This window comes from Pteropus alecto, unplaced genomic scaffold (assembly GCF_000325575.1).
Source record: "Pteropus alecto unplaced genomic scaffold, ASM32557v1 scaffold3, whole genome shotgun sequence".
NCBI classification, from domain to species: domain Eukaryota; kingdom Metazoa; phylum Chordata; class Mammalia; order Chiroptera; family Pteropodidae; genus Pteropus; species Pteropus alecto.
The window spans coordinates 51,028,186-51,040,499 of record NW_006442484.1 but is presented as its reverse complement, the minus strand read 5'-3'; the positions used below and the strand labels follow the sequence as shown (position 1 = coordinate 51,040,499).

The 12,314-nt window shown below is 34.2% G+C and overlaps 1 protein-coding gene across 1 annotated transcript in view; it reads left to right on the top strand.

Annotated features, from left to right (window-relative positions):
* FRZB (frizzled related protein) overlaps positions 1 to 12,314 on the top strand; it is a 34,942-nt gene that overhangs the window by 18,741 nt on the left and 3,887 nt on the right. Inside the window, exons 3-5 of the mRNA XM_006921263.1 lie at positions 7,752 to 7,817; positions 11,533 to 11,737; positions 12,127 to 12,190. Coding sequence (XP_006921325.1) covers positions 7,752 to 7,817; positions 11,533 to 11,737; positions 12,127 to 12,190 — 335 coding nt within the window. The remainder of the gene's footprint in view (positions 1 to 7,751; positions 7,818 to 11,532; positions 11,738 to 12,126; positions 12,191 to 12,314) is intronic.

Genomic DNA, 12,314 nt, shown 5'->3' with positions numbered 1-12,314 from the left:
CCCCCTCTCTCCCCCTCTCTCCCCCTCTCTCTTTCTCCCTCACCCTCTCCCTTCCTTCCCTCCCCCATTTTGCAGTATTTGAAATTTTTGACCAATTCTTATTCCTAACCATTTTCCTCCCTGAGCTATTAGCCATATTGTCCTAGTTCTCCTGTTCCCCGAGGTCCTGAGCTTGGCCATTGCACTTCTCTCACCAGAATGATTTCTTCCTTTTAGAGTTCATCTAGCTACATAGGTTTAATTATTGGTTTTGTGACTCTACTTCTGATCGTGCTTCTAGGTAGAGTACCACATTTCTCCTCCAATTAGCATTTCTACCTTGGGAGCCTGTTTGTACTCCAAATACAACATACTTAGTAAATAACGTTATCTTTTCATTAAATATTTCCTTCCTGCCACTTCCTTTTTTAGTATATGGCACCACTGTTTGCCCAGATCCTCATTACTGAAACGTCATAATTAGTTTATTAGTTCACCCACCCTACCATTCATCAGAAATGTAGTGATCATCTCATACCAGGCATACTGAATGCCAAGGACATGGATGAAGGAGTGAACAGTTGACTGTACTTTCCTTTTCTTCCACCTCATTTCTCTGTGCTTGAGTTTGAGTAGACACATCATGTTTTAAAAGACTTGGATGCCCACTAAATTGTTTTGTTAGAGTCCATTACAAGACATTATACTTCACATCTCACAAGAGAAAATGGGCAAATTGCATTGACTCTTTGTATTTTTTATATCCTGAATAACTCTTGGTTCCAGACACCCTGTGGAAGGCAATTTATTTAAAAATTTCCAAAGACATAAATCCTAAAGGAATAAACTAAATTTCCTTTTCTTATTAATATAGTCCTCTCAATCTTAAGCAATTTCCTTTTACAAAGTACAAATAACTATGAATTGAGACCTTTATTACAATATTTTAGGTTTGTTTTTTCAGCCAAATTGAGCAAATGTTATTTTTGCTTTTTAAAGCCTTATTATATTACTTAGGTTCACCAGTCAACTTCATTGCATTTCCACATATTGCCCTAATCCAAAGTAAAATCTAATATATTCTTTGTCCTGTGTCTATGTTTAGGAAATAAATATTATTTTAAACACATAATGAACAGCTGCTAAGTCATGACACACTTCAATTTATGGAAAAATGAAAGGAATACCTTATATGAATTTTTATGTTAGTGGTACTTTATTGACATATAATTTACTTACAGTAAAATACACTTAAGTGTATGACACATTGAATTTTGACAAATGAATACACTCATGTAGTTATCAAGATAAAGAACATTTCCATCACCCCTGAGAATTCCCTTGTGCCCAGTCAATCACCATCCACCCCCCAAGACATAGTTCTGATTTTTATTATCATAGATTAGTGCTGTCTGTTCTTCAGATTCATGTAAATGGAATCATACTGTATATATTCTTTTGTGACTGGTTGTTTTTATTTTTGCTTAATTTTTTTTGAGATTTATCTGCTTAGTTCTGTGTATTTTTTCATCCTTTTTTTACTATGTAATAGTACACCCTTGTGTGAACATAATACCAATACGATTTCTAAATTCGATTCTTTTTTATATAGTTTCCCCAAAACTCAATGTAATAGGTATAAATTAAAAGTTTCTATCTCTAGAAAAAAATTTAGCAAATTTTTATTTTCAAACTTGGAGTTGATTTTTTGTTAGAAAATTGTCACTTCTGTTTCATAAACTGCTCTTGAATTTGCGTAAAGTATCTTCAGCTTTTTGGTTTGTTTATATATTACTACTATTAATAGCTAACTATCAAATCAATGAATGAATACTGAGTACTAGGCTCTGTGCCAAATTCTTTATGTGAATTATTCCTAATTCTTAACAATAACCCTATGAGACAGACAGCATTAGTTTAGAAATGTTTTGTAACTTGCCCAAGGCCACACAACTAGGAAGGAATGAAGCTGTAATTCAAACCCATTTGTCCTTAATTATTTTGCCATATTCTCCAGCACTATAATATTCATTAGAATGGTCACATATATGGTCATTTTGACTTGCTAAGCTTGATCTTTCAAATTTTTGGATATGTACATGATTGTTCAAACACACTTCCTTCACTAGGAAACTAGCATGGTCTACCTGACTCAAAATAGCAGAATCAGACATTATGGAAAAAATCTGGTTGCCTTACATGCTTTTGGTAGGTACTACAGCTCTTTGGGTGGTGAGGAGCTTTGGAAAAGTATTACTTCTTTTACTCATTAGGTGGTCTTTATAAATGATGGATTAGGACTCCTGGGGGAATCTTGAGGATCATTAGATCTGACATTTATGGGGCATGGTATGCCAGATACTGTGATGACTATTTTATGTATATTATCACATTTAATTCTCTAGTGACTCTATAAGATACCATTTTTTAGATACTGAAAATCACACAAATATTAAGGGATGGATTCCTGACTCAAGCACAATAAAAGTCCATCCTTTTAACCACGGTGTTTTCTGCACTCTTCTACAGTAGTCATGATCTACCGAGTTTCAATGACTTTCGTTAAGGACTATCTGAACAAGTTCCACAATGGCACCCATCCATGTTGCCATTTTAGTGATGTTGATTGTAAAGAAAATTATCCATTTCATACACTGGCATCTTCACTTCACTAACCAGTTTGTCTCTTCTACCCCAGCCTTCCACTTTCATAGGCACATTCTGGACCTTGCCAACTAGCAGTGGTGCCAGCACTCTAATGTTAATTTCAAGCACCCCACTCTTTGCCTACCATTTCTTTTCATTTCAGCAGATTTTGTCTAGTACTATCACTGCTAAAAATTTTACTCCATTAAGACTGCCTGTTTATCTGTTCAGCCCTAACCTTATCGACCTGAAATTCATGGCCTACTGTAATAATCATTCTCTTAAAAATACCCTCGATTCTCTTGCCTGTCTTTTCTTCTGCCATATGCACCTGGCAAAGTCTCAACTGTAGTTGCTGGAGAAAATAATTCAATTAGGGTGACTGGTTTCACTTTAACTACAAGATAAAATTCAAATACACAATCAATACCCTGCCTAATATCCTATCCTTTTTCTCTGGAAAGTTTGACTTGCAACTCAATAAAATAACCTTTGTACCTTTTCTTCTCTCCTTACACTTTCATGCTGTGCCTCTCTTGGCCCCTCATTCCCCATAGTTGATGACTTCACTTCATCCCTTAATGAGAAAGTAAAGCCATCAGAAGGAACTCTCTCATCATTCCACCAACATCTGTCAACATCTGGACCCCTCTCCTTTTTCTTCTTGTGTAGTGGATGAAGTGTCCCTCTGGCTTTCAAAGTCCTCTTCTCCCCTTTCTTCAGAGTCTCCTCCTATCCTTGCCAATTGACGTCAATGGACACAACTCATTTTAGCTTGGAAGGTCTTATGACACAGAAGGCTGCTCTCTTTTTCTCTTAGAACACCCTCTTCTTTCAACTTTTGGACTCCATGCTCTCCTGTACTTCTTCCCCACCATTGGATGCTCCTTCTCAGTCTCCTTTATGAAATTCACTATCTTACATAGAAAGATGTAGTTCCTGCCTAGATAATGACAACTTTCAGGTTTTAAGCTTAAATGTCATTTCCTCAGAAGACTTGGCAGACTGGACTAGTTTTGATCATCAAGCTACATGTTCTCATTTACATTGTACTTTTCTTTCATAGCATTCATCGCCTATGAGAATAAATGATTTTGGGTGTAATTATTTGTTCAGTGTCTGTATCTTATTCTGCATTGTCTGTATTACCCATCAGGAGTCCTAAATGCTGAACACAGAGCTTGATAAATATTTGTAGAATGAATTAACGTGTAGGTGACTGAACGGGCTCAACAAATGTTATTTCTCTTTTCCTTTCCTGTCTTATATTTAGAGAAGTATGGATATCCCTGGGTTGTAGCATCAGAAAAGGCTTTCCATAGAAGAAAGGCAAGTTCATGGTGTGATAGACATTGACATATGTTTAAAATTACTTGAGGGTATGCTTATGGATACCTCTTATAGGCAGTTAAAATGTAGATCTGGATCTCAGTAAATAAGTCATAATTAAGGATATAGATTTTTAAATAATAAAAAATTTATTTTTACATCTGTTTTAAAATTTGTCATCTGCTCCAATGTGTCTTAAAATGAGGGAAAGAAGACAAGGGGATTTCTAGGGTCAAATGCCAGGATATAAAACATATAATGTGTACATTTGGTACAAATTAAAATTATTTAAACTCTGATCTGACTTGGAAGAGTCAGTCTTGAAAGAATTACAGTGGAAATTGTAACACAAATAGAATTGTATCCCTCCGCTGCCCAATATACACATTTTTTGGCAATAAATCCTGAGCACAGATCTGGAAAAGGCAGAAAAATACTCATTCATAGATAGTAGTATTCCAAAGTCAGGTATATGAAAGGTTATAGGAGTTTGGAAGTCTTGCAAAGTTAATTACAATTTTACAGCTCTGGATGACACTCAAACGAAGTCAATTTCAAACAAATATCAGAGTTAGTTTGAAAGTTATATCACACTTCAGCTTGAATTCAAACAAGATTGCATTAAATAATGAAAGTCCTGTGAGAATCAAATTTCATAATTGTATAAGGTACTTCTTTAGATGTTGTAAAACCATATAACCCTTTAAATACTATTATCTTCATGTGTTTTCAATAAATGAGCTGATTTTTATGAGCAAAAAACTGAATACAGAAAGATGTGACTACTTTCCTCTCTAAACTGTGTTTATATGGCTCAGGCACCGCAGTGCACCGTGGGTCATCTCCCCAGAAGTCCAGACCAAGTTCTATGGAGCTCTGGGCATGTTAATTTTGCAAACTGATATTTGTACTAGAGTGATAAACAGTCTTCAGTTTCATTAGCAGAGAAGCAGGAGATCGTTGATTTTAGGAGAGTGTCTGAGAGGATGTGAGAGAGAGCTGCCGAAGATGGTTTCCTGGTCGTGACCCATGGATGCTTGTGGGATGTAGGACGGCATGCTGTTCCACAGTTCAGTGTTCTTTTTAATCCTAGACTTTGAGGTGAATGAGTTGCTAATATTAAAACCTTCCCCATATTTGAAGAACAGTTTGTCATTTACTTTGTTGCTGCCAGATCCTTTAACTTTTTCATATATATATTTTTTCCTTAGATAAGAGCACCAAGGCAATTCCTTTACAAGCTTTTCTTTTCAGCAGTGGCATGCAAGCAAATCATTTCTAGTAGTTTTTGTGCAAAGCTCAGTAAATAGATTTTATTTTTCCATTGTAAAATTTATAAACCTTGTGCCATTTGGGAAGCTGGAGAGGAAAACTGTTAACAAAATTATTAGCGAGTTAAAGTAGAAATGATAATAGTAGTGGCCCAATAAAAAGTCTGAGAAATCGACTATTGGTGGTAAAGAAAAAGAAGCTGCTACAGTCTGATTTAGGGTGGCAGGTACAAAAAAATGTAACAGATAATGCATGCAATGTATTTCTCTATGATTCTTTAATTTTCCCAGTTCTTGGGATTTTGGGGAATATATATGTAGATGAGTAAACATGAGAAAGATAATCCTCCAGATCTATTGATCTATGATATACTTTTCATGAATATCTTCTGATATGAATATGTTTGGCTTGAGTCAGCATAAATAAGTGAAAGGAAGTTCTAACATATTTGAACCTTGTAGACATTTGTCTGTTATTTCATTGAGCTACTAGTTACTTCAACTAGACAGATAATTGCTTATAGCAAGAGCTAGGGTTCAGAGATTGGAAAGGGTCACGCATATGATATGGCATTGCCACTTTTGAGGCCAGCAGAAATAAGTGCATTGAAGATGAACAAATTTTGTTCCGAGAATATAATTGCTTAGTTTACTAGATATTAGGAAATGGTCTAGTTATGTATATGTAGTTATGTAAATATTTACTTGAAATCTACCTAAATCACTTTACGATTGAAAAACCTCATTTGGAAAGTTTTATGGAATCCATTTGTTTATACTTCAAGCTAAGTTATGTGGTAATGACATCCTATTAGACTTAATCCAGTGATGGTATATTTTTGACAAGAATTTTTTATTAGAACATATGCAAATTTCTGAAGAGTTACAAGTATGTAGATAATTTATCTACATGCATTATTTTTGATAAATAGATATTTATTTTTAAATGGCAAAAAAGCATAAGCAAGCCCTTATCTATATGTGAGTAAGGCTAATTTGTAAATCAATTAGTATTTATTTCTTCTCAACTAAGGATATTTCTCTTTAAAAAATGTACAACATTTCTGTACAAAATAAAATTACATAGTAGAACTAGATAACTTTCTATTTTCTTTCAAATAGGAATACAAAAAACAATTGTATTCCCATTTAAGAAATGTTAATTTCTTTAAATTCCCATTTAAAATGTTAAAGTTATTATTAGAAGAGTATTTTTAAAAATACCAACCAGCATGGATATTATCCATTATTTATTGACTTGAGATCTTTATTCTGCAGAAATTGTGTGTGGAACATTATCTGCAGGACAAGGGAATTGCTTGTGTAGCAATGAGAAATTCTCACCTGTCTCATGGGCCAGGACAACAGTTGTTACTGCCATAGCATGTTATCTATTAGTCCAACTGAAAATAAAATTTATTTTGATTTAAAAACACAATGTCAAGTGCTCAACAAAAGCTTCCGCTTTTTATTGGTCTCCATGCTAACATAAAATACTTTTTAAACAAAATGTTTTTGTTGGCTTTCTTTCTGTGAGTCATCTGTTCTTTTTTCCTTTTTCTGGGTCAAAATAGAAGAAACACATGCCATTTTAGTTTTAATGGAGCTTTCTCAAGGGCACTATTTACAAGAAATCTTTACACAAACTGTTTTCTAAGATATTTGTATATTTTTTATATTGACTTTAATAACTAACAACATACCATGGTTATAAGAATGACATATATTTCTTAGCAAAGTAATCTATAAACAATGTAGTAATCCATTTTCCAAGATATTAAATGATTTGTCATATATATGAAGCATGTTGAAATATTTAAAACTTTTATGATACATACCTACCTGTATTATATATAAAATGTGTTTTGCTCACTACTCACCAGATATTTAAAAAACACGAAACTGCTCACTTCAAAATATGCATATAGTAATTTCCTCTACTAAGCATAAAAATACCATTGAGTTAAATAGCAGTTATTCTGCCCATAGGAGGGGCAGAATAATTTCTTTAAAACTTCATGAAGTTCACTGGATTGTAATAATACCTGCTTATCTCATTGGGTTGCTTTTAGATCTAGGAACTAATATTTGGAGGAGTGCTCTGTAATCTGTAAGATGTATGTGAACACAGGTGTTATTCCACTGGGCTAAGCCAGTTACCTGAGCATAAGTAGAAAATTGCCTCTCAGTAGGCCTTGAGTCTACATCCATAAGCACTACACATTCTCTTTCAGGATTTAGGAGTTGTGCTGTCCTCATGTGTGGTGGTGAACAGGTTTCCTCAAGATTTGGGTGATTTGGGTAGTATGTAGGAGAGTAAGAACTTATGAGCCTACTGATATTGAAAAAAAGGCTATATAGATAGAATACACATAAATGTAATTCCAGAGAAAGAGATCAGATACATAGAATCACTAAGAGCCTTCTTGCCACCAAACTGGTCCCAATCTAACCCCTGCCCCCAAAATGAATAAACGAAAGCTAATGCTGATATTTTGCTTATAGATAAAATGTTGTATTTTTCAGAACGCTGTAAATGTAAGCCTATTAGAGCTACACAGAAGACCTATTTCCGAAACAATTACAACTATGGTAAGGATAACTTCATGACCGACCTGTAAACTGCTGTGTTAAGAAAGGGGTGTGTGTGTGTGTGTGTGTGTGTGTGAGTGAGAGAGATTAGTTGAGCAGTTTAAGAATAAGGCTTAAAAACAAGTAAACAAGAACGACTTTTAAGAGCATACCTGTCCCAAATAATTAAAGTGTCTCATGTGGGCAAAATTCTTAACAAATACTTTATTTTGAAGCATATCAGGCAGCATTACTGGCATCTTAGAACCATGTGATTAAGTACACAGAGATACATTTCAAACTAGATGGAAGAGACTCTTCCCTCCCAGAGAGCCTGAGGAGGATGCGAGCACAAGTATTTGGAGCTGCATGGGTCATCGGTTGTGCTTTAAATTCAGCTTCACTGAGGTGAACAGAGGAGCACTTTGATGCATAAGGGATGGTTAATAGAGTTAAATTTGGCTTCTTCAATCACTCTATTTCATGGAAAACAGTGACAGAGTTGGAAAGTAACACTTATAAAAGTTGTTAGTATTCAATTAAGGAAATATTATCCAGCTTGATGTAGAATGTAGACATTCTGATAAAATATTAATTGAAGAGCTACTGATTCAAATGTGGCTGAAAAACTTAAGTGAAGGAGGAGGAAAAGCCTGTCTCTGTGTCAGGTACTGGGCTAGGTGGTTTCCATGCACTGTCTTATGTAATTTTTTCAACTGCCCCATGAGATGTATTATTATCCTTATTTTATTAGTGATTATTGAACCGAAATTATCCTTTCTTTGATTATTCAGAATGTACTTTTGTACTTTGATTATTCAGAATGTACCACCATGCTTCAGAGTCACAAATTTCAATTATCATTTATTTAGAAGGATCAGTTAAGAGAGTTTTCCAGTTGATAAAACAAGGGACAAATTAATATTTGCTGTATTCCATCAGCATTTGTGACTTTTTTCTAGCATCTATGAGATTAATGAAGGTCACGTTACTATCTCTGTAGAAGACTGTTAATACTGAGTTAATGAATAAACATGGCAATTAAGTAGATTTTTGACAGGAACTTTATTATTAAAATGAGTTTTATTATTGAATTTATGTGCCCTATTTTAGAAGCTATAAGACATATACAGCAGATTTATTTCTACTTTTATACTTTTGGGAATTGGAAGAAGAGAAATGGGCACAGTAACCTTTGCTATCTTTGAAAATACTGTGTATTAAAGGTATAAAGTAGACAATTCTTTAAAATAAATGCATGGAATTTCCGAGTGTTTCTTCAATGAATTCAATTTCTATTCTTTGCTTACTACTCATCTTAAGAAGAATCTACTTTCTCTTAGCCAATGGTGGCTGTACTTTCCAAGGTTGAAAGGCCATGTTTATCTAAGAGGTCAGACTCCTGGCTCCTCATCTGAGGACCCATCCCTCCAAAAATCGTAGGGAAAATCACAGGGAAAGGGAGGTCTTAATTTTCAGGAGATTAGCTTTTTAAGATTGAAAAATGCTCTGTGAACTTTTAAGTACAGTTACACTAAAATCAAAAGTATAATAAAAATATTAAAGAAATTTAGTTGAATTTGCATATATTCTTTTTTACTTACTAATTTTTACTTTATCCAACTTTCTTAGTGCTGCAGTGGTTGGTGCTGTTTTTTTTTGTTGTTGTTAAAAGTCAAAATACTGGTGGTTGTAAGTAATGGAATAAGTATATCTTTGACAAAATAGCTAAGTGAATATTATAACATAAAGTGAGATGCAGATTACAATGAATGGAAAGAAGATATAGCCAAGCAATAACCAGGTTGCCTGTAGTTTAAGGATTTTCACTTGTCTGAGGCTTACTTAGAACTTCTTTGGGGGAAGGCAGACTAAATATAGGGCAAAACTCTGAAAAGAAAATACATTTTAAATTTTGAAATATGTTGATTTTTATCTTACTTAATTATCTCATGTGTCTACTGAGAAAACAAAGTGAGGATGAGAACAATGGATAATTCAGACAAAACCTCTTCTTCATTCAAATTAATTCAGGTAAAATTCTCGAGCTTTAACAAAACTACTTGAATAATAAAGTAAATCTTGTAGAGAGATATTTATTTTGGAGTGGGTACATGTACTAAAAGTTTCTAATAAAAATAGTAGACACACTGGGTAAATAAATCATTAGTTTAAGAACATTTGCACAGTTCACTAATCTCTAATGGTTGATGGATGCTACGAAGTACATTCATATAAACCAGGACACAAAAAAATGTCTACTAGCTGGGGTTGTGAATTTATTGGCATTGTGATCCCCCAAAATGACATTTCAAAAGGGAAATCTTATCTTTTATCTTTTGTTAAAATATAGGATAGAGAGAACACTGATGGGAAGGGATTCCTTTGCTCATGAATCACACCAAGCAGGGACAGAGAGATTGTAGTTATATTTTGTTTGCTATAAATTCTCATACTTGAGATAACTAGTTTTTTGAAGATTGATATACCTGTAAAACAAAAATGAGGTTTTGTCCAAAAGTTTTTAGAATTGGTAACCTAATTCCTTTGTAGTTTAAAATGCCTAAAATATGTGGGAAGGGACTAGGATGAAAGTGGTTTGCTGGATTCATTTGGATACGTTGTGTTTTCCTCTGCGTAACATCTATGGATATTGAACCAGAGCAATGAGGGTGCCTGGGAAAAAGCCATCGGCTTCTTATTAACTGACATTCTACTTCATCTTAGACTTTTTCAAACTCGCCCTTTAAAAAAAAATTCATTTACTAGAAGCAAGAATCTAAAAACTTTGGCTTTTGAAAAGATACAAATATAGAAAAGAAGCAGAACTGTACTTGCTAGGTTATGGATCAAGTACTTTAACTTTGCAACTGAATTGATTATTTTGAAGACAGTTTGTCGTTATATTAAGAAGTGAAGCCAACACTTGTAAGATAAGTTGGGTGCCACTATATTCATTGAGAGAGGTAGATTAATGCAATTAACATGTTAGACCATATTCCATAGCACTTGAGGGGAAGCAATGTTGGAGTGTCTGACTTCACAGCAGATGAAGGAAATAAGATCTAGCGGTGATAGTTTTAATGAAAAAAGAAAATGTAGTATACTTACAAAAGAGTATGAAAGACAATATGCACTGAAACAAAGGAAGAAACGAGTGATGTTTGAACAATGAGCTAAGACCAGTAAGGTGAAAAGACTGCAGAACACAGTAGAACGAGACAACCTTATGTCACTAAAGAGACCCTCACTCTTTAGAAAATCCATTAATAGACCTAATAAAAGAATGCTGACAAGAAATTAAAGCCTATTTAAATACTAGGTCTTTAATATGATGAAATTAATCAAATTTAAATTTCTGCTGGCAGCAATTGAAACTGCACACACACGCACACATACATCCAAAATAAAAACTGGGAGGAAAATTACATCAGATTCACCCAATCTTTGATTGTCTAAATGAATTTCTCTCAATGAAATATATACACACATATGCATATATACTCCCAAGTAGATATGCACTCAAATTGGAAGATCGAGGCTTTAAAGAAACAGGTGTGTTGTGTAGTGTGTCACTCATTATCACTATGACAAAAAAATCTGGTTGACCTTTCTTCTCCATTTATGGAGCATCAAGTGGAGAAAAGTTGAATAGAAAGAAGCCTACTTGTCTTTTTTGAATGTGGCACCTATTGTGTATCATATCACCATATCAGCTTTGTTGTCTTTTACCTAGTTATTCGGGCTAAAGTTAAAGAGGTAAAGACCAAGTGCCATGATGTGACTGCAGTAGTCGAGGTGAAGGAGATTCTAAAGGCTTCTCTGGTAAACATTCCAAAGGACACCATTAACCTTTACACCAGCTCCGGCTGCCTGTGTCCTCCACTTAATGTTAATGAGGAGTATATCATCATGGGCTATGAAGATGAGGAGCGCTCCAGGTAATACACTCCCTAAAGATTCAGACTAATTCCCATGCCTATCCTATCCTTATTGCATTTCTCTAAAGATTTCTCTGGGGTTCTTACCTTGAGATCTGTCTACCATCTAGGGGATTACAGGTAGGTTTTAGTTGGGTCCCTCATTTCATGTATTGGATAGAAAAGTGTATATGTGCAATTTGTAGGGGCGCATTTTTCTGGAGAGAGGGATAAATGCTTGATGTTCTTAAGGGAGTCCATGCCTCCCAAATAGTTAAGAATTACTGTTCTAAAACTTGGCTGGTCTGTTCTAGAATAAAGAGGTAAGTCTTTCTTAGCAAAGATTCCTTGTATTTTTCAGTAATATATTTTAATTTTTTAAAAAATGATTGCTTCTTTAAAAAATACAGATTACTGTTGGTGGAAGGTTCTATTGCTGAGAAATGGAAGGATCGACTTGGTAAAAAAGTTAAGGTAAGCCTATATTTCATGTTTAAAGTGATACATAAAAAATAAAAGTAGAAAAGCAGCCATGTGTCATTTAACAAAATAGCTGCCCTTAACTACATCAGAAATAATAAAAACTGAGAATATATAT